Source organism: Chiroxiphia lanceolata, chromosome 2 (genome assembly GCF_009829145.1).
Source record: "Chiroxiphia lanceolata isolate bChiLan1 chromosome 2, bChiLan1.pri, whole genome shotgun sequence".
In the NCBI taxonomy this organism is placed as follows: domain Eukaryota; kingdom Metazoa; phylum Chordata; class Aves; order Passeriformes; family Pipridae; genus Chiroxiphia; species Chiroxiphia lanceolata.
The window spans coordinates 90,219,860-90,240,851 of NC_045638.1; the positions used below are offsets into that span (position 1 = coordinate 90,219,860).

Consider the following 20,992-nt stretch of genomic DNA (forward strand, 5'->3'; position numbering starts at 1 on the left):
TCTTTCCTCGTCTAAGACAGCCTGAGTGATGTCTTTCACAGCAGCATGCTATGAAGACAACTCTCTTTTGTCTGGTAACTCACACTGTAAGGACAGAGCCAGGCTAAAGCGTAAGTGACAGACCACAGACGTGTATCCCAGGTTTTCCAGTAAGCATCTCTCATGTCTTCAAAGAATCCTTCTAAAAGTGCAGAAAACATTAGAACTGCGTCCTTGGTCCTGTCTATAGAAAGCCTGAAAAAAAGCCAAGGACACGTAAGTTTTCTGCGCAGCAAACTGTGTGTTTGATTTACCTGCTGTCAGGATCTTTCTCATGATGTGTACAGCATGAGAAAACATTGTACTGAGTCACCTCCTGTTGCTGCTCCACCACAGCCCATCATAACGGCATTAGCAGTGTGTCCACACCTTCCTTCCTCTCAAATGAAACCTATGATGGCACAGTCCCGCACCACACTAGCAAATGTTCCTTCTTGGAGTAGCCCTCAAAGAAAGGCTTAGCAACTTTGCTTGGAGGTAAGACTGCAGTTCTGCTTGGGCTCTCATCCAGATATGTTCCCAAGGGAGAAGCAGCCCCAGCTCCTGAAATGTCTGGGACTCAAATGTGCTCTTTTTAGAGCACAAAATCAAATATAAAGATTTGTGCACTGGGCATGCATCAGTGAAATCTACCTCCAATAAAATGTGATTTTTGTTCTTTTTTTTTCTCCCCCCACATTTCTTCTCACAGAAATAAACTGCTATTTTTGCCTGGTACACAAATATGTTCATCACAAATAGCACAAGCAAAAAGTGACAAATATTGTCAGTGATGCTGTGACACTCTATCATGCTCTAGGCCTGTAAAACAGCACTGAAACGTTTGACGTGGCTGATGTCACTTGTGACCTTTGGGGGCCTTCTCTTGTCAACTCAGCAGTAGTTTCACTCTTTGAAGGGTTCTCCAGTGACTCATTTCTGTGGGGGATTGTGGAGGCCGCAAGAACTGCCTACATGCTCACTTGGATGCGATGAACAGTTTCAACTGAAAACAACCCATTTTCACACATTCAAACCATTTAATTGCAAACAGGTTTTCCTTTTGAAGCTTCCTTACAATTTTCAGAAATAACCAGATCTAAACCAAAGCCTCGTTTATCATGAAAACTACACAAAACATTATTTTAGAGCTCAGTGAATCACGTGCTTTGGCCCCAAGTGAATTTGCTCTTTGCTTCCTATTTTGACAAAGAAAACCAAAATACTAAGAGTTAAGTTTGAGCTAGATATGCTCATGAGTTTGGATGGCTGGGCTTTATTTTTTTAGCTCAGCTAGAATTGAAAAACAATCCTAGACAGATTAGCCCAGAGCATTCCCCAGCTCCAAGGCTCGTTGCATACCAAACTTAGCAAAACACAGGCCAGGAGCATGCAGCAGCCAGTAACGTCAGGCTTCAGAAAGGCTATAGTGGATCTCTGTTATGCTGAGCTTTTTCAGACTTTACATTATTCCCTACTGTTTCCTCCTTGCAGCCTGCTGACTCTGGAGCTATATTAGCCAGAATCCTGCTCTAGGGTACACTCTGGGTTCTGTCATCTTTTCCTTCCTTTAACTTCAGTCCATCCTCCTCCTCTAAAGGATATTTTATTTCCATATTTTTTTGATGAACTGTTCCTATAGTTTCTGCCAAAAACACAAGCATTGACGTTTTGGACTTGTTAGATAGCTGTAGAGCAGGAAAAGGAGAACCTGAGAATAGGTGGATGGTCAGTACTCCCTAGGCAAGAGAGCCATGGGTGAGAGCAGTCCAGACCCAACAGTGGGCCACAGAATACCAGAGTCCCTGAGCTGTAGGATCAGCTCTTGGGAACTGGCTTCTTCTGTGGGCAGTGGGGTTTTCTCTTCACAACACTGCTCCTTTCAGACACCCAGTACTGAATGCACAGGGGTATGATGTCAGAGGAGGACATAAAGGTCACTTGCCAGACGGAGCAAAGCATCAGCTACAGGAAAAAGGGCCCCTTCTTCACCCTCCTGGCACAGAAGTTGAGGACCACAGCAAGAAGACAGCAGGGGCAGAAATCTCAGGTATTTTATCTCTGGGCAGGATTCATAACCTCCAACAACATCCCTCTCCCTGTTACTGAGAAACACTGGGAAAGTATTTGTAGGCAAACAAAAGGCTTTGGGTAAACAGGAAGCAGAGATGCACATCTTTTTGGTTTAAAAACTCCTAAGGAGTAACAGTAAGGGAATTAAAGGTGATTTGCATGGAGGCTGAGTGGAATTACCATTTCCACTAGACTAAACCAGCAGAGTGCTGAGCTAGCCAAAAAGGTTGCAGGGTTGATGCTGGTGACATTTCAAGGTATAGTCCCAGGCTGTGGTAAAGGAATAAGAAACAGAAGACCTACAAGGTAAAGGCAAAATCCAAAGACACTTATTTAATATTTTTTATTTCAAAACCAGGAAACAACCACATTAATAAGCATATAAAATCCATCCAAAATATTCACAATGCTGTTACAGAAAAAGAAAATAACAAAGAGATACCATGTGAGAAAGGCCTACACATTTCGGTCCAAGCCAACACACATCTGATGCGAAGTATGGAATGCTCTTATGCACAGCCATAGGGGTAATTTCCTAACATACAGATACCCCATATAGAAATATCATGTCTGGACGTGCTGAAGGGTCAAAGGAAGGGCACAGAAATCTGTGTAACTGAGTCAAAATGTCAAAGTTGGGAAAGAAGTCTTATATGATACTTCTGAGAATAAATATCTGGCATGTAAGCCTGATAAAAAGCTAGGTAAAACTGGATGTAATACAACTGCAATGTGCAAAGCTGGGGTATTTCAAATTAATTCACAGCAGCAAATTTAACTGATCTCTGCAACTGTATCATATTAGGGAAGGTAGAAACATCATCACTAGTTACTGAAAACGTCAGACAGACCCCCCCCCCCCAGAATATACATCAATGGGAACTTCTGTAACCTGTTCTGAAGCAGTATGTTGGTAAGAAAACTTGGGCTATCTGTGCTACAAAAAGTCTTACTGTCCTTCCTACCTTTCTGAGCTTTTCCTCCTTTTACCCAACTTGGACTCCGTGAGCTTGCCTCTCTTCTAGCAAATCTAGTTAAGAATTCCAGCAAGTAGACCTGAGTTTGATCAAGTCCAAAACTGCAGACTAGATGCAGATTTCATCTTAGAGCAGGAGTTTAAATTGGACCTACCTCTGCACTACCTTTAGACAGCTTGTGCAGGCCTGGACAGGCACAGGCCTGGAGTCTCTTGACAGGGCAGTGCAGCCACTAAAGCTCCCACCCCTTGACTGCAAGTATAACCTACGTGCTACTTTTTGCCTACCTGAACTGAACTGTGCTAGCCAGAGTGCATGCACACACACTCTCAACTGCCCAGCAGTATGACAAGTAGGGATACCAACGTTTTCTGATGTATAATTACTGTCTGCCACATCCCTTTTAACAGAGGCACTATTACAGAGCTGTACACACCTACACAGCATGCTGGTGAGCACCACATCATCATGCAGATATTCCAGAGAGGATACATGGGGCAAAAACATTAGGCCTGCAACCAAGCAGGAGACTGAGCACTACAGACCTTTCATACTGCTAAACTAGCAACTTCCAGTACCTCTGTTCTCTAGTCCTGCATGTCTACTTTTATGAACTTACATGTACCATAACTGACCATGCCTGTGTCCAGAAGGGTCATGCTACATGCCTCTGCAATATTTATAGGAACAACTGCTAAGAAAAATATAGCTTCGAAAAATAATTTTTGTCCTTGCACGCCTTTAAGTAACAATCTGCAAATTTCAGACTTTATGACCTATTAGAATACAACAGAAAAGTCAAAAAGAAAATCAAGACAAGGTAGGAAAAGTTACTTTCTGGTTAGCAATCACCACCTTCAATCATCCATAGAATACATAAAACCATGTCTGAAAATATAATCTAACAACACTCATTGTAAGCTCCAATATCACTTCCTAATGAACACTTGGGAACAGTTATTTAAAATAGCCACCAAAAAATCCCTAATAACAGAGATTTTGGTGGAGAAACATACCTCTTCTCGCAAGTACACAATTCCTTGAATTTCTTTCCAGAGGGCACAAATAACTTAAAAGGTAATGTGCATAATTGGCTCTGTTGTACATACCACCCAAAATGATCTCTTTTTTAGTACCACATTCCTCCTTTACAGTCCTTATTGCGCCTCAAGTCTACAGCATCTTTTGTTAGAATAGCTATTTCTCTTAAACTTCCTCAATTTCTTTATCTGTACATTTTTGTACACCATTAAAAAAATAAATATTTACAAAGTGACATACAAATAAATAAACTGAAGTAAAAGTATGCTTTCAGTTTGTCTATACAAAAAAAAAAATAAAAGAGCAGGAAAAATATGCATGTGACTTGGTCCCCTTTTACCTGAGGCTAAAAAAAGTGCACACTGGATAGGAAAAAGCAACCTGGCTTTTTGGTAGGCTTGCTAAATTCCAGTGTAACACTGTACACACGCACACAAGATAGACTCAAAGGGCTGGGGACTTGTTTAGTGGGTCACTTTAACTCACTACAAAAAGAGTAATTCAAATACATAATGGTAACTGTGTGCATAAGTATGTCAACCCCAAATGGCAATTTGATGTGAGGAAAGCAAAAAACATTGCCAGCTCTTCTCTGTTCTCCTGGTGTTTGACAGGAAAGATGAGATTATTTTTGCAAGTGCCAGGTGCTTTCCAGTATGGCAGACCACCCATATCAGATTCACTTAATGCTGGTAAGCCTGGCACAATGGGCAAGCATGTGGGTGAAAAGAAGAAAATAGCAGCAATTGAGGAGGGGAAAAACGTCCCAGTTCTCATGGTTTTCTTTGCTCATTCCTTTAATGACTCTTTAGGCATGTGAGAGTTGAAGAATGGGTGTTTCAGAAATCTTAGGCAACTTCTTTGTTAGGTTGTATGCTGTTGAGCTCCACCATGGGGTTCTTTAAAGGGGAGGTAGGGTTGGATGCTGCTCGTCCTTCAAAGCCCCTGGAGATGTCTTCAAAAGTCCTGCCCTTGGTCTCCGGCACTTTGAAGAATGTGAAGACAAAGAAGATGACCAGGAAAACGAGGAAGATGAGGAAGACATAGGAGCCACACAGTTTCTGCAGGGAGGACAAAAGCAAGAGGTTTTGATTTGAAAATAAATCGAAATGCAAGGTCATTTGCCGTTGACAGGTCAAAATTTCAACACATTTCTCCAACAATGCCCTTCTTCTCATCGATGTTTTTTAAAATTAAAATCAGGTTCCTGTGGGCTTCTGAAAGACTTTAATGTTCCCAGGGGTGACCAAAATTGAGGCTTCTAAAGGGAAAGCCTTGATGTGCTAACCGAGATGGCTCTTTCAACTATTTGCAAGCTTCAAGCAGTTGAGACACCAGAATATAAGGTGAGCAATGGCACTTCAGTAACAATCCTAAGACTGACTCAGGGACCTCCGGGGAAGATTCACCAGCCCTCTGCTCAAAGCAGTGACACCTTCCAGGAGAGGTCAGGTTATTAAAGGTCATACAGTCATGTGCTGGAAAGTCTCCATGGATGGAGATTCTACAGCCTTTCCAGACACCTATTCCAATGCTGCAGTGCTCTCATAGTGCTTTATAAACCAGGACTTACCTCTGCATAGGGGAAGAGCATTCCCACCAAGAAATTGGAGGTCCAATTGGAACACCCAGCCACAGCCATGGCTGCAGGCCGTGGGCCCTGGCTGAAGAGTTCTGCCACAATGAACCATGGGATAGGGCCAGGGCCAATCTCAAAAAGAGCCACAAAGCCAAAAGTGGCAACAATGCTGATATATTTGATCCATTCCAAAATGTCCTGCAAGGGAACAAAATACAATCAGCTGCAGTTTGAGGCAAACATGGCACAGCACAATGCCAACTCCAGTGTCACAACTTTCTCAGCTGCACTGTGAACACTGTAGCAGTTTCCAGAGTTAGAAAATCGCGCTCCCTACTGCACACTCATGTATAGCCCCAGCTCTACCTGCCCTACAGGACAGCACTGCAGATGTAAAGTCTTACAGGTCCCCTGCTGGGGTTACCATGAATAAGAACACTCTTCACTCACCTTCAGAGCTAAAGCAATAGTCATAACAGCAGCACACACAGCCATGCCAGCCAAACCAACTAAATGGAGGGTCCTGCGCCCTGCACGCTCCACCAGGAAGAGCTGGAAAAAGGTTAGAAGAAAAATCCATTACTTTGGTAGCAAAAGCATGACAGGCTCCCTTGCTCAGTGTGTCCTGCACCTCTTTTCTCATCTCCCTGTAGCCCTCAGTGACAGTGGTGATCTCAGTGCAGGTCACCAGACTACTCCATCCTCAGCACAAGTTTTTCCACTCTGGTTCTTGCTGCTGCTTTCTCTCATCACTTTTCCCCCATGCACTCCTTTTTCACCTTTCTTTTCACCTAGGAAAACAATACCTCCTTCTGCCCAGCTCTCCTCTCACAAATGCCTTTGATTAATTCTTGTCTTTGTTCCTACAGGTCATTGCCTAGCTCAATGCTTTGCCACAGCCACTGGTTACTTGTCTTTAGTCACATCTCTTAAAGAGGCCCAGGCCTCCTTCCACTCACCGACACAACAGTGAAGACCGTGTTCACCACGCCAGCTCCAATGGTGGCATAAACAGGCTGTTTGATACCAGCTCTTTCAAAAATCCCAGTTGAATAATAGAATACCTGGGAAGAGAAGCAAAAGTTGGACACAGTCATGATCCCATGTTTGAGAGTATGTCCCTCATTCTCTGCCTAATTGGCTTGCACATCCCAACAGGGAGTTTCTAAGCAGCACTCCACAGTTCCAGTCACGGTTCATTCACTTGGTGCAAGGCTGCAGTGTCTTGCCACAGTATGCATGGGAAAAGTGAAAGCCAATACAATATCCACCTTCCATCTCGGCCATCTTTGCCATATCATACAACAGCGACCTCCAGTCAAGGGACAAAGAGGTTTTTGGAGGTACAGTTCTCTCTGCATCAGTGACAAGTGCAAGTTTAGCCACAAATAAGGCTAAACCAGCAGATAGGACAGGAAGATAACTCACAGCATTGATGCCTGAGAGCTGTTGGGAGAGCTGCAGCATGATGGCAATGATAATGGCTTGACGATAGTTTGGAGAACGGAAGAGCTCTGGCACAGTGGCTTTTTTTTCTTGGGACATTTTAGCACTTTCTTCTTTCATCTCCTGGATGTCTTGAGACACATCTTGTGTACCACGGAGCTTCTGGAGAACTGGAGGGAGGAATCAAAAAATGTCAGGCATAATAGACAGACCTACCGGCCATGGGTGCATATCTGTATCCTGCCCTGCTATTTCAGGAAGGGCACAGCAGGAAGAGTGGAACACCTGCCAGCTGGTGTTTGGGCCTGTTACACAGGAAAGACCAAGCCTCTACATGCAGCCTTGCTCATCTTTTCAACCCAGGTCAGGGTGTTGTGATCAACATGGAAATCAGGCACAGGCCCTACTCATGTTGATTGATCTCCAAGCTTATATTTGACCTCAAATTCTGTTCATGCTCTTGCCAGAGCTGATCTCAGACCTCCAAGCTCCTTGTTAAATGTCATCCTATTTCCTGCCTTTCAGGAGGAGTGGCAGCAGCTCATCCTGCTACTTCCCACCAGGCCAGATGCCAGATGTGTCCTCAAGTCTTAATCCCACCTGGAGCCTCTGTTGGGATGCCAGGTTTCTCATGCTTTCTGGCATTGGTGCAACCTAAAGGATGGGAGGGTACGCCAGGCCTGATGCCCTCCAGGAGTCACACCCTAATCCACCACAGGCTCCAGAGTCAGTCCTGGCCTCCCACTCAAGCTCAGTGTAGGCTGGGAGCCAGAACACTGCCCTGCCCCTTCAAGATGAGTTCTTACCTGCTTGTGCTTTCTCTTCTTCCATCTTGTTGATCAATAGGAAACGGGGGCTCTCAGGGCAGAAAAGAAGACCCACGCACTGCAGGATTGCCGGGAGGACTGTGAACCCCAGAAGCAGTGGCCAAAGTGCTTCAGTCCCCATGATTCCCTCCAGGCCAAATATCTACACCAAGAATTAGAGAGAAAGCAAAGTGATTTAAACACTTCAGTTCCTCACTCCCACCCCAGTATTACAGGACCACATACTGCACCTGATAGCAAGTACAATCCTCCTCACCCTCCCCCAGCCCTCCTTTCCCTCCCCCACGGGTATGAGCAGGTTGTGCCATACCTACCTGAGCCACCAGGATGCCCACAACAATGCCCAGCTGGTTGAGGGTGCCAAAAGCCCCACGGACACTGGTGGGTGAGACCTCACTGATGTACATGGGCACAAAGCCAGTGCAGAGACCACAGAAGACACCAATAATGAAGCGGCCAATAATCAGCATCTCCACTGCCTTTGCCGCCTTAGAGAAGGCCATGAGAAGGCCACCAGCAAAGGCCAAGACATTCACCAGTAGCATGGAGTTCCTCCTGCCCAGGAAAAGATGTTAAGACTGAGCTTAAACTGCCAACACGAAAATCACTGGGAGGGGGATAAACCTGACCATGATCTCCTGTCTCAGTAGTGGGAACAGAATAATACCCATTCAGCTTCTGCCTTGACCTGAAACCCTTCCTTTCTTTTTGCAGCCCACATTCTCGCTTCATCCCCAGACACCTCCTCCTCCCTTCCGCTCACCTCTGCCCTCTTCCTCCCAAAACTGCATTGTAGAAGGGAAAAATACCCTAACAGATTGTATCCCTCATCCCAACTTACCTGCCAAATCTGTTGACAAACACGCTGACTGAGAAGGAGCCGATCATACCTCCTACTGAGAAGATGGCCACAGAAAGGGACCACAGGGAGGTGAGGAGCTCTTGGGAGACAGCCCTCCCACTCCTATCTGACAGGGTTTTGTTGAAGAACGTTCGGATGATCTGCAAGAGATCAGGTGGAGACAGAGTTACAATCCAGAAGGAGGTATTTTGCACTGGGGAGAGGGGAGACTGTCTTTCTTGCTGCCATGAAAACAACAGACCCCCCCACTCAAAAAAAAAAAATCAGCAAGCAGCAACAAGTCATAAAAGGGAAAGATGAGGGTGCAGAAAGAGGAAATAGCATGATGAGGGAGAGACTGCTTCACTGAATTGGGGGGTGAGGGTGGGCAGGTGGGATACACACAAGACAGCAGTGTTTATTAGGGAAAACAGGCTTATCTTCTGAGTATTTTGGATTAGGTGAGTCACTGGTGGTTCTTGGGAGGAGGTGTGAGACAGTTGGGAGTGAAAGGGAATGAGAAAACGTGAACAGAGAATGGAAGGGGACATTTCTGGCAATACCAAAACACTGGCAGCAGGGAGGGGCTTTCTGGTATGGACATTGTTAAAAGAGACACAAGGCTTCACTGAAGTAAGGCTGAAAAGCAGCATTATGTAAAACAACTCAACAAGGCCATGATGCTGATTTCCAAGGCATTCTCCTAGATAATGAGGGAAATTTTGCATGGGCTAGGGGGGACAGAGTGTCTGCCCCCAGCAGATGGCAGCAGGACATTAGCTAGGGAGGACCAACCCCCATCCCCCATCCCACTGGTGATGTGACATCTCTTCCCGGAGACAGGGTGGATGTGGTATTGGTGACTCAGTTCTTGAGAGAGGAACCATCTTAAAGTTACATGAAAACCACATCTCTCATTTTCTTCATCTCTCCTTTCTTAGGCTATAGTCATGAGATGATTTGTTCAGAGTGTCCAAGTCACAACCCTTTTGCAAGCACTGAATCTATACTTAACAAAAGGAATGAATAAACAAGTAAAATAAAGAAACCTGAAATAAACTAAACTAGGGCAACTAGTTTACCAACCCTCCACTGTTTTCTGGACACTGCTTGCTACATTCCTTCTGCCATGGCTGGTTTATTCTGACTCAAAATTGAAGTTGCTCACATTCCTCCACATACCACATATGGCAGATGGAGCCCTCCTGCCACCTCCCCCTTGTTCCTAATTAGGAGAATTAACCTCTCTGTATGCTCTTTCTCCTCCCCAAAAGTTTGCCCTTCCTGTCCATTGTTGTATTTGAAAGGGGACTTTAGATGTCTTATTGACTTCATAAACCAGAACCAAATTATTAGCTTGGATGACAGTTCCTCTCCTTTGTACACCTCTGTTTTCCCATCAGCCCCTCACTCATACCATCTCCCCAGCCCATTCTTGCTCTCACCTTCTCAGGTGCATTGATGACACCAGTGTTGTACCCAAACTGAAGAGAGCCAATGGCAGCAATGCAAACAGCATAGATAAGGGGTGCTGTGACTTTCTGTGGAGAGAGGAAACATTTAGTTAATTTGACTTTCTAATCAACTTTGAGTTTCTCTTCAGCATGAACAGCAGCTGCACCTCATAGGTGCCATATGCAAGTGCACTAAGGGCCAGGAATGGCCTTTCATCCAGCAAGGGTAGGTAGTAGCATCCCCTGGATCTCCCTCCCTGGAAAGGGAAATGCAACTGTACAGAAGGAAGAAGTTCTGTGACTACAAGTGGGAGGCCTTGTCAGGGCCTCCCCTTTATTATCTCCCGACCTTTAACAACTATTCTCAGCTCATTAGTAATGAATACACTAGCTGCATTAGTAGCTGTTATTTTGGGTTGATCTGCTTTACAGAAGCTTTTGCTGATCTCTGGCGTGTCATGAAAGAAGGGTCTAACTTCCCTGTGCCAGCTGACAAGTTCCCATAAACTGAGTCTCAGATCTGCCCATGAGCTACACTGGCAGTCACTCCTAACAGTTACAACACGCACTCTTCAGCAACAGGCTTGTTTTTCCCAGGCTAGAGCTTCCCAACCCTGCCCCAGGGCACCTGGCACAGCAGCCTCCCTCAGAGATGGCAACAGTTACTGCCAACCTTCCCGTTTATTTTTCTTGAAGCTGTGGCAATAGTCGATATTTTAAATTAAGCACACTCCCTGGAATTTCAGTATATGTCAATCTCTGTTAAATTAAAATAAAAACTGCTGAGCCCTCAGAGCCATGGAGAAAGCTGGAAGGTCCAACCCTCAGAAGTCTCACATACTGAGAAATGTGTCAGTGAAAAACATCTGACATTTTATTCAGTTTTGAAGCTTGTGGCATTTAAGCCAGCTCCAAGTGAGGGAGGTGTGGGGGAGCAGGTGACTCAGGAGCTGGCGCTTCGGCCAACAGTGCTTGAGTTGGCACAATTTGGAAAGATCGTGTTTCCATCTCAGGAGGGATTGGAAGCTTTTCCAAAAATATTAACAGTCCCTTTTCCAAGACTTTCCAATTATTGTACTTATACTGGCAGAGTAGAGATAAGTACTTGGTGGGGCCTACTATCACAGCTCTTTCAGTCGCTCACTTTCTAGCCCAGCTCCAGTAGCGGCTCAAAGAACTGCCCAGTTTTTGATAATAGCCTTCTTCCAGCGCTCATACCACCTTCACCAATCTTTCAAGCCAAGCATGTATGTCCTTCTGGCCTGCACAACCCTAAGACGCCTACCAGTTCAGCCCCAGTAAACAGAAACTGAGGAAATTACTCTCGGGCATGGCTTCCCCCACCTACATCATGTAAATGTCTCAAGTTTAAGTTCTCTTCCTGCAGAGGTCAGTAATGGAGACAGAGGGGACAAGGTGCAGATGTTCACCGAAGTAGCATTCACACCTGAACACACCCTAGGCAGTCTAGGCATTCTCCATGGCACCCTGTGACTTATCCCCTCATCTTTATCTCGAGAAAATTTGGCACAGAACCACAAGGACACAGCTCTTTCAAAGCATCTGGATGATGCTGTAAAAAGGCATTACAATTTTTAAGCACTTTTAGGACCCCAGGCTAGGTCATCTCTAGTCAGCAGGTATAGTTAAGCTGCGAACAAAAAAACCCAGCTCTCCACATCTTCATCTCAAGAGCACCTTTCCCCCAGGACTCTGCTTTGTCATGGTTTGCGATGACCACAGCTGGTCTTTTGCTTCCGGTACCTTGCTTTGTGGGTACCCCTTACCTACATGGCACATACATAAGCTATAAGTTGTTCTGCCCTCCTTCATACTTCCTTCTCCTGGCTGTTGCCTGCTATTTGTCTCCTACCCAGCCTCCTACCACCTAGCCATCACGTGGCATGACCCATACCCTCCAATGAGCCAGGCCGCGATCTAGTGTATGGATCATTTGTTACTGTTGCAACTGCCTCACTCCCCAAAAGGCAAACAGGGAGCTCAGAAATAGTACAGCTCCACCCACTCTATCTAAAGGCTCAAGGCTGAGGTCTGTACACCAGCAAGGAATTCACACCACCCCCCCCTCCCTCTCACCACAAGCATCAGCAGCATTCGTTATCCAGGAGATGCTCCTCACCAGCTCCCCTCCGTCACCGAGTGGAACTCCAGAGCTGTACAACTTGTTGAGCCCGGCGGGAGCAGCCTCTCTAAGCGACCTTGACCGGGCGCTCCCCTTTTCTCTGCCTCATCCTCTCGCGCTGCCCCCATCTCCCATCAATATGGCGATGCAAGGCCTCGTCCTTCTCCGATTCTGCTGTTCCCGTCTAACTATAATCCCCCGGCATCCCGCTCCGGGTTCCGCTGGGAATTTGCTGTCTCCCTTGGAACATTCAAACACACACATCATGACCTCACGCCACCGCTACGCACCTCACTCTCAGCTGCAGATGAACTACGATATCGACAAATGTCCCCTGCTCTCCATAGGAGAAAGAAGGGAAAGATACACTTGGTCGCCTTCTTGAAATTTAAAAATACCTTTATACATCATGCCACCACCAAACAAAATGCCTTTAATAACAACCCCCCTTCTAGCATCCTAAACCCTGAGACAAACCGAGTGCGGCGCTGCCAGCAAAACAAACCTCGTGATCAATACCCTAAAACCCGGAGCGCATCATGTGCATCATCAGACCACGCGCATGAAACCAAATCGATCTTGCGACCTACAACAACCCGTTCCAAATTGTGCCCGCCCCCGCGCCCCATCTCCCCTCCCGCAGATGGGGGCTTATTCCGACCCACCCTCCGAAGGGGCCAAGCAGCGGCCCTGCCGGCACCACCGCCGCATCCATCTTCACTGACACCAACAGACACCCGGCGGCGGCGGCCACCGAGCCGGCAACCAACCCCGGCCGCCCGCCGGTCGCGACAGCATCCCCGCTCCCCGGCCCTCCGCCGAAGCGCCCGGGTACCCCAGCGGCGAGGGGAAAGAGGACGAGAAGGAACCCGCGCTCCCCATCCCACCTTTTTGTCATCCATGGTCGGCAGCTCCCGGAGAACGTCTGCGGGCGAACGGCCACCCGTCCCCACCTAACGGAACCCGCGAGGAGGCGGCGCCGCACCCGCCCACGCCCGAGACTTGGTGTGCGCCCGCCCCGCACGGATTTATGGGCTCGCCGCGGGAGGGTGGGAAGGAGGGGCGGGGAGGGGCTGCCGGGCATCCTGTCATTTCTGTTTTCAAGGAGAAAAAAAAAAAAAAAAAAATCACGAAACACCCCTCCGAGCTCGCACCACTCTCTGACGAGAACTTGCGTGCCGGGCGGCCGGGCGGTCATGGAGCGGGGCGGGCGGTGGCACCGGGCGGAGCGTGCCGGGCGGCGGGGTGGCCATGGAGCGCCCCGGCTCCGCTCCCCGCTCCGCAGGGACGCAGGGAGAAGGCACGGGCGGCGGGGACAAGGACCCACCACACCTTGGATGTCACGCGCAGACGTTGGCTAATTGGTACAATACCGCTGGTTTGTGCCGAAATCAGCTGCGTGGCACAAAGCGACATCTTTATTTATTATTTATTGTATTTAAAAATAAAGATATTTATTATTCAGTCTATAAGCCAAAGCAGCAAGGCCGGCAGTGACGGTGCAGAGAGGCAGCCACATAAACATCACGGGCAGAAACCTGAAGTCTAACGCTGTGCTCTGTGGGTGCCCATCCCTCGTCCCAGAGCTGTGCATGAAGCACAGTTCTGGATAGCTGGGTTTGGGGGATTGTTTTGTTTGTTTGTTTTGTTGGTTGCATGTTTTTATTTTTAAAAACAAATTTTTCCTACGATGCTAGAATCTACGGGGGCAAAGCCGAAGCTGCATTTAGCCTAAGATTTGCACCCTTCCTTACAAGGGCATGTAGTGACAGGACAAGAAGGAATGGCTTTAAAATGACAGAGGGCAGGTTTAGATCAGATAATAAGAAGAAATTCTTTACTGTGAGAGTGGTGAGGCACTGGCACAGATTGCACAGAGAATTGTGGATGCCCCTTCTCTGGAAGTGTTCAAGGCCAGGTTGGATGGAGCATTGAGCAACCTGGTGTAGTGGAAGGTGTCCCTGCCCATGGCAGGGAGATTGGAACTAGATGATTTTTAAGGTCACTTGTAACCCAAACTGTCCTATGATTAAATCAAACTAGGCTACTGTGCTCCATAGTCATTTACTGTCCATCCTTCAGGTCAAACAATTACCAAACTCTTCTAGGAGAATAATGAAGAGCTGTGCTTTGAATCTCAGGCAAAACTGCTGTCAAACAATAGAAGTCTTCACTGAATTAAGAACCTGTCAAGGACTTCGACTTCAGCAAATGGCAACAGCTGAGAGCTGGGGATGAGGGCAAGGACAGGGGGAGAAACCTGACAGCCTGTTTTTTCATTGTTAGAAAAAACACCTTGAGACCAGACACCACTTTTGTCATAAGATTCTGGGGAACTGGAACAATCACATTTTAAATTCCCTTCTGCTGTTTGTTTGGCATGGTCACCTGGCCACACTTAACTGGAAATCAAGAGGTCAAAGTTTTCCCCCCCTCACCCCCACAAATACCCTTTTATTTTATGGCATTTATAAGGGTGAGTGAGGTTGATAAATACTCATGGGATATTTATGTGGTAAGTACCTCGTGGGTATTTGTGTGTTGTTGTTAAAATATTATTTCCAGCAGAAAAAGCTGTGTAGAAGGGCACAGGATGCCTGCACAGTCCTCTTAGGCTATGTGACAAAAGCTCCTCTTCACACCCACAAAAGCGGATGGAGAGACAATAGCAGAAGAGGAGCCCAACTAAGACCCTGCCCCAGCTACTCCCAGGCCCATCAGAAGAGCCATTAGCACATCAAAGGCCCAATTTTCACACACCCGGAGGAAAACAGGGACACAATGCCAGGTGACAACCCAGATTAAGGACTCAGAGGAAGGGACACCCCGCCTGGGCCAGGTGCCGTCCCAGGAGAGCCATCAGCCCTATTGTTCAGGTGTGAAACTCATCACAAAGCCAAAGCTGGAGCATCTTTTAGACTGGGGAAGAGGTGGTGCTGCGTGCAGGGGCACCGGACACCTTACAGGATGCAGGGGAAGAGAATTTTGGGATTGCACAGGATTTACTATGGGATGTTTAGGGGAGGAAACAAAGAGGAGAAAAGGAGAGACGAGGGGAAAAAAGGGACAGTTGCATGTAAACTCTTAGCTGGCCAGCACAAGCGTCCAGCCTGTTCCTGTGCTCGATTAGCACAGTTTGTCCAATCCTGTTAATTTCTATTTCTAACTCTTTTCCTTGGTGAGGTGTTCTCTGTTTGGGGGTGGGGTGGGGTGTATGGAGGTCTGAGTGCCGGGTCCCAGGGGCCCATGTGCCCAGGGTGCAGCAAGTACGGCTGTACGGATGAGGGTATGAGCACAAATAAAGATCCAACCAGATAGCTGGCAACCAGGTGAAGTGGCCTGGGAGCTGGGGTGCCTGTAAGGAAGGAGCTGCCTATCGGAGGGACCGGGACAGTCCCAGCCAGCTGCTGGAGAGACTGTGGGGTCTGGGGGTCTATAGGGGTGAGAACCACTGGTGTCTGCTTGTCTCTAAGGGCAAGGCCATGGCAGGTTGGCTACTAGAGGGACCAGGATTGTCCTGGCCAGCCATGCACACACCTGAGTGCATGTGTCTGTGTGTGTGCATCACCAACAGCAGTGGGGCTGCAGCCTCGTGCCAGCATCAGGGAGACTAGTATCTGGGGTCAGACTCTCTGAGCCCAGCTCCTGGAAGGATCCACTTTACCATATTTGCATATTTACATATATATATATATATGTATATTTCCCACTACTGGACCTCCATCCTGCTTGTTTCGTGAGGCCATTGGTGCTGCTTGTGTTTGTGTAAATGCACAGTGTGTCTGTGTAGATCCGTGTGGCAGCCGTGTATATAGATGTACATATGTGATGCATACATGTGTTTTTATGCACGTGCCTACAGGGAATACATGGTCAGCCTTGCTACTGGTTGCACCTGGGAGCAAGGAGCTGTGTCCAGCCTAATTCCCTAACCCTCTTTGACTAATCTTGGCTCACAGTTGGTTTTCTTTTTCCTAGTTTATTTTCCATTTGTTTGCAAACATAGCAAACTCTACCTTGAGTCTGATCACCCAGCTGTCTCAAACTTTGGCATTAGCTCAGGAAATATTAATTTACTAGTTAGTTACCATGTTTGTGGAGGTTCTAAGCATATCCAAATTGTAGAAGCAATTTTTGGACTGCATTCTTCTGAATGTCCTCATTCCTTGTTTATTCTTAACCCACATGAATCTGTTGCTAGTGCTAAGCAATCCAAACTTCAAGACTAGATTAAATACATACTAGTCCAACTTAAAAGCAATAAGACTTCAGCTGAAAATTAAATCTCTAACACATAATGCAAAACATAGTGGGTTGTACTTCTTTATTTTACAGCACTGGCAAAGTAAACAGTAGTAAAAAAGAGACACAAGCTCAAAATGCACCACTGGAACCCAAATTTTCCTAAGGAATGTGGGAAAAACATCCATTTCAGTGAGTTTTGCCCCATTTGCTGATGCTTAAATATTCACATTTGAAGTTTGCATCATAGGCATTCCTCCTAAATACCAGTTTTGTTTCTGTCCTAGGACACACACCTACCTCCCACATCACAGATCACTTCTGGGGGAAGTACCTTAACAGCTCCTTAGCAGGGCTATCTTGATACAGCACAAGTAAAACTAATCATCCAGATTTTTCCTGAATATAATACTCGTATATTATGCAAAATGCATTAACTGGCTAGGATGGAGGCCCACTGCATGTGGACAGGCAGATGTAAGATTGCTAAGGGAAGGGCAAGGCAGAACCGGTCCCAGGTAGAACTTGATGCTGTCTGCCCCACATTAACCACCAGTATCCTAACCACAGAGCTATGGGGATTGGGAAAGGCTTGCCTTCTGCTTAACAAGCTTTTTTCTTTTTAGCTTTGAGAACACTTGCATGTCTAAACTAGTGCATGCCAACTAACGTTTCATTTCCAGGGAGCTTACATTTTCTGAGGAAAGCTGGTTTAGTCAGAGAATCCCTATCTAACATTAAGCAAGAGCCCCAACAATGGGCAAGCCTGTTCTTATTTTGATTTATCTCAGAGACTGGAGCTGGCAAGTCACAGAATCACCTTGCTGTGGCTTTTTGAGAACATCAGTGGAGGTCCAGCAGGTACAGTTCTCTGGCAAACACGTTTCATATACACAAGGCCTTGGCTCAAGGCACAAATGAGAAGGCACCAAAAATTGGGTGCTAAAAAACCCCCGAACTAACATTTTGATCCTGACCATGCCTCTACAACCTAATGGGAACAGAGACTGATCAACAGGGATTGATCACCCACAGGGGCATCACTGTGCTGTCCAAGCTCCTGGCAAGCTATATTTCACTTTGCCCTACCTGCTTTGTCAAATCTGCCCAACTTGCAGCCCCATATGATGAAGCTTTTTCTAGTCTCTCTCTTTTGTCTCCAAATTTGGCAAACCTTTTCTCATGTTTCTTCTTATTTTGCCCGGAGAGCAAATTCTTCAGAGATAAGAGGAGCAGGGACAAGGAGGATTATTATGCAGTGTTTGCCTTGAGAGCTGATTTTGTGCTTTTCTGTTTGTTGTATTTATAACAAAAGAGCATTCAGAACAAAAGAGGGAGAATGAGAGCCAGCATGGGCCAGATGCTTCCCCCTCAAGCCATGAGTAACTTTTATTGTTGAGAGGAGGTTAGAAGGAGGAGGGGGGGGGAAGGAGGAAAGATAAAAGAGAGAAACAAGATGGGTGGGATGTAGGTTGGCCCCTACACAACAGGAGGTTGAGTGAGAAAGGAACCAATGGAGAGACAGGAGGCAAAACCAAAAAGACATAACGAGGTAAAGAAAGAAAGCACTAAAGCAGATTAAAAGGGTGAGGCAGAGGAATAAAGGAGAAAAGGAAAGGCAGCAGCAAAATACCAGAGGAAAAAGTATAACCTGTGAACTAGACAAAAAATATGAACAGACAGACAGAGGTACAGGAGGAAGCTACAGAATTACCCAAGTAAGAGAGCACAGACATAGCACTGGAGAGATCATAGCGTTAAATCAAAGTCACCTTTAATTTCTGCCCTCCACCACGGTGCAATGTAGGTTGAAGCTAATGTCTGAAAACTTTGCTAATAAACCCAGTCAGTTAATCAAATCATTGAAGTAAAAAGTTTTTAATACTTTAACAATTGCTTGCAAAGGGGAAGTAACCATTGTAAAAAAAAAATCTATGGAAACCAACATTTAATACTTTAATAACAATTCACAAAGAGAAAGTAACTTTTATTAAAAGAATGAATAGTTCTGCAGAAACCTACATGCTGGAGGGTAAACCAGGAACAGTAGCATACCACTGAAAATTCTGTTTCCTCTCTCTACCTATCTTGGTGCTACACAAGAGACTTGACAGCCCCCAGAAAGCCATCTAAGATTTCCTAGTCCCACTTCCTGTACTCAGCGCTGGTGAGGCCACACCTCGAGTACTGTGTCCAGTTCTGGGCCCCTCAGTTCAGGAAGGATATTGAGGTGTTGGAGCAGGTCCAGAGAAGAGCAATAAGGCTGGTGAAAGGGACTCGAGCACAAGTCCTGTGAGGAGAGGCTGAGGGAGCTGGGGTTGTTTAGCCTGGAGAAGAGGAGGCTCAGGGGAGACCTCATCACTCTCTACAACTACCTGAAAGGAGGTCGTAGCCAGGTGGGGGTTGGAGGTTTTTAAGATGAGACCGTCTGTGGCACTTAGTGCCATGGTCTAGTAACCACGGGGGTAGTGGATCAAGGGTTGGACTTGATGATCTGAGAGGTCCCTTCCAACCCGGCTGATTCTATGATTCTATGATGGAAGCTCAAGAGTGAGCTAGCAGGAGACTGCAGGGCAGGAGTGAGAGCCTTTGGCCAAAATATCTGTGGTAGGGGTTTTTTTAATATATCAGCCACTGCATCTCACTGTGTTTTTCTCCACCCTGAGCAAGAAACTAAATTTGAAGGGCAATGTAAGAAAACAACCTGGCTAATGAAGTTCAATTAAAACACATCAGCACAAGAGAAAAAAAATGTACCAAGGAGTAAAATTACAAAGAGAATTTCCTAGCTAAGTCCTGAGCATAGCAATAGGAAGATACACCTGGTTCAGGAGAGTGGTTGGGCTGAGGGTCGGCTCAGGAGAAGGCCTGGAGAGGAACAGAAGCTAGTGGGATAGAGGGATAGATGGGATAGAGGGAAGTGGGGTTGCCAGTCAGCTGAGACCCCTTTCCTCCCTTCCTTTTCCCAAGGGGTGAACAGTACATGCATAAGGACTGGGTTGTTTTTGATGAGTCTTCACAAAACTAATATGGTCAAGAAATTACTATATTGGGATGGTAAAATATTATTTTCTAAGGAGTGGGGAAACAATTTTTCTCTGGAAGAGATAACAAGAAACTCTCTTTGGTACGTGCAGGGCACCATGCCAGCCTGATGAAAGGATGATGGGAAGTCTAACGAATGCAGCTAGACAATGTTCTCTAGCTGCTTAACCAGCTGCAGTGTTTCAGTCACACAGATACCAATCAGACAGCAGAGGCTTCCTCACAGCAGCATTTTATGCCTAGCCTGGTCAATCCAGAACCAGGGGAATAGGTGCTAGGGAATGCTGCCTGATGGCACATGGAGCCAGTCTGGGCCTGCACCCCATGGCACAGACTGGAGGTGTTTCATCAGTGTAAGCTGCCTTATCTCATGTCCCCATTTAGGCATACTTCTCACACCCCTACATTAGTAAGAGAAAACTACACGCAGGGCCAGCACATACACATACAGTATGCAGAGCTGAACCCACCCACTATACCTACACACTCCCCAGCAAATACACACATTAAGACACACATATATTGACACAACAGCCGAGATATATAAACACGCAGACACCCTGGGCACAAGCAGAGCTGCAGATTCACAAACACCACTTCTGGAGGCATTTCTCATCAAGCCATGTTCTTCTCCCAGGTACTTGACCCGAACCATACTCTATTTTCCAGCAACAGAGTGAAGGATTGTAGCCTGGGGCAGAGGGGCTCAGAGACTATGATAATGGCTCATTACCACATGTGATTACAGCAGCTGGATTCACAGCAAAAAAAACAAAGCCCCTGGCTGACCCTTCTCCACTCCCCTCACTATTGTAATCTAAAATTAGCTGCAGATGAGCTGGAAACACTCAGCAGGACCTGAGCCTCCCCTTATCCCTATGCGGGCTTGTTTTACCTTGTGGGCTAACAATGGCTAAGCCAGTTTATCACACTGGGGTTTATCATTCCTCTCCCAGCATGAGATGCTCTGAGCTGCCCCGTGGCTGTGCTCCCCTCTCCCCCAAGTATAGCATCCCACACTTGCTGCTCAGTAGCCAGGGGCACAAGGAGCAGCTCATGCAGGACTAGAAAGGGGGTGATGTGAAGAGTGCTCCAAAACATGCCTATCACTCCTGTGCTGAGATCCAGGCAGAGCAGATGAGGAAATATGAGATTAAACCCATCTTTAGGAAGAGCTGCCTCATGCAGCCAGTCCTGCTCTGCATCGCTGGCAGGGTCAACCACAAGAAAGGGGGCAGGAGAGATCCCACCATGCAGCCTCATCATCCCATCCCATCCCATCCCATCCCATCCCATCCCATCCCAT

The 20,992-nt window shown here is 46.6% G+C and overlaps 1 protein-coding gene across 1 annotated transcript; it reads right to left on the reverse strand.

Moving 5' to 3' along the window:
* Positions 1-2,420: 2,420 nt before the first annotated feature.
* LOC116782832 (solute carrier family 2, facilitated glucose transporter member 3) lies at positions 2,421-13,419 on the reverse strand. The gene is made up of 10 exons (XM_032679852.1): positions 13,287-13,419; positions 10,248-10,343; positions 8,803-8,963; positions 8,276-8,516; positions 7,941-8,103; positions 7,117-7,304; positions 6,648-6,752; positions 6,139-6,240; positions 5,683-5,886; positions 2,421-5,170 (listed from the first exon to the last, which is right to left on the reverse strand). Exons 1-10 carry the CDS (start codon positions 13,299-13,301, stop codon positions 4,958-4,960), a joined length of 1,488 nt encoding a protein of 495 aa, XP_032535743.1. The 5' UTR covers positions 13,302-13,419; the 3' UTR covers positions 2,421-4,957.
* Between the last annotated feature and the right edge of the window lie 7,573 nt (positions 13,420-20,992).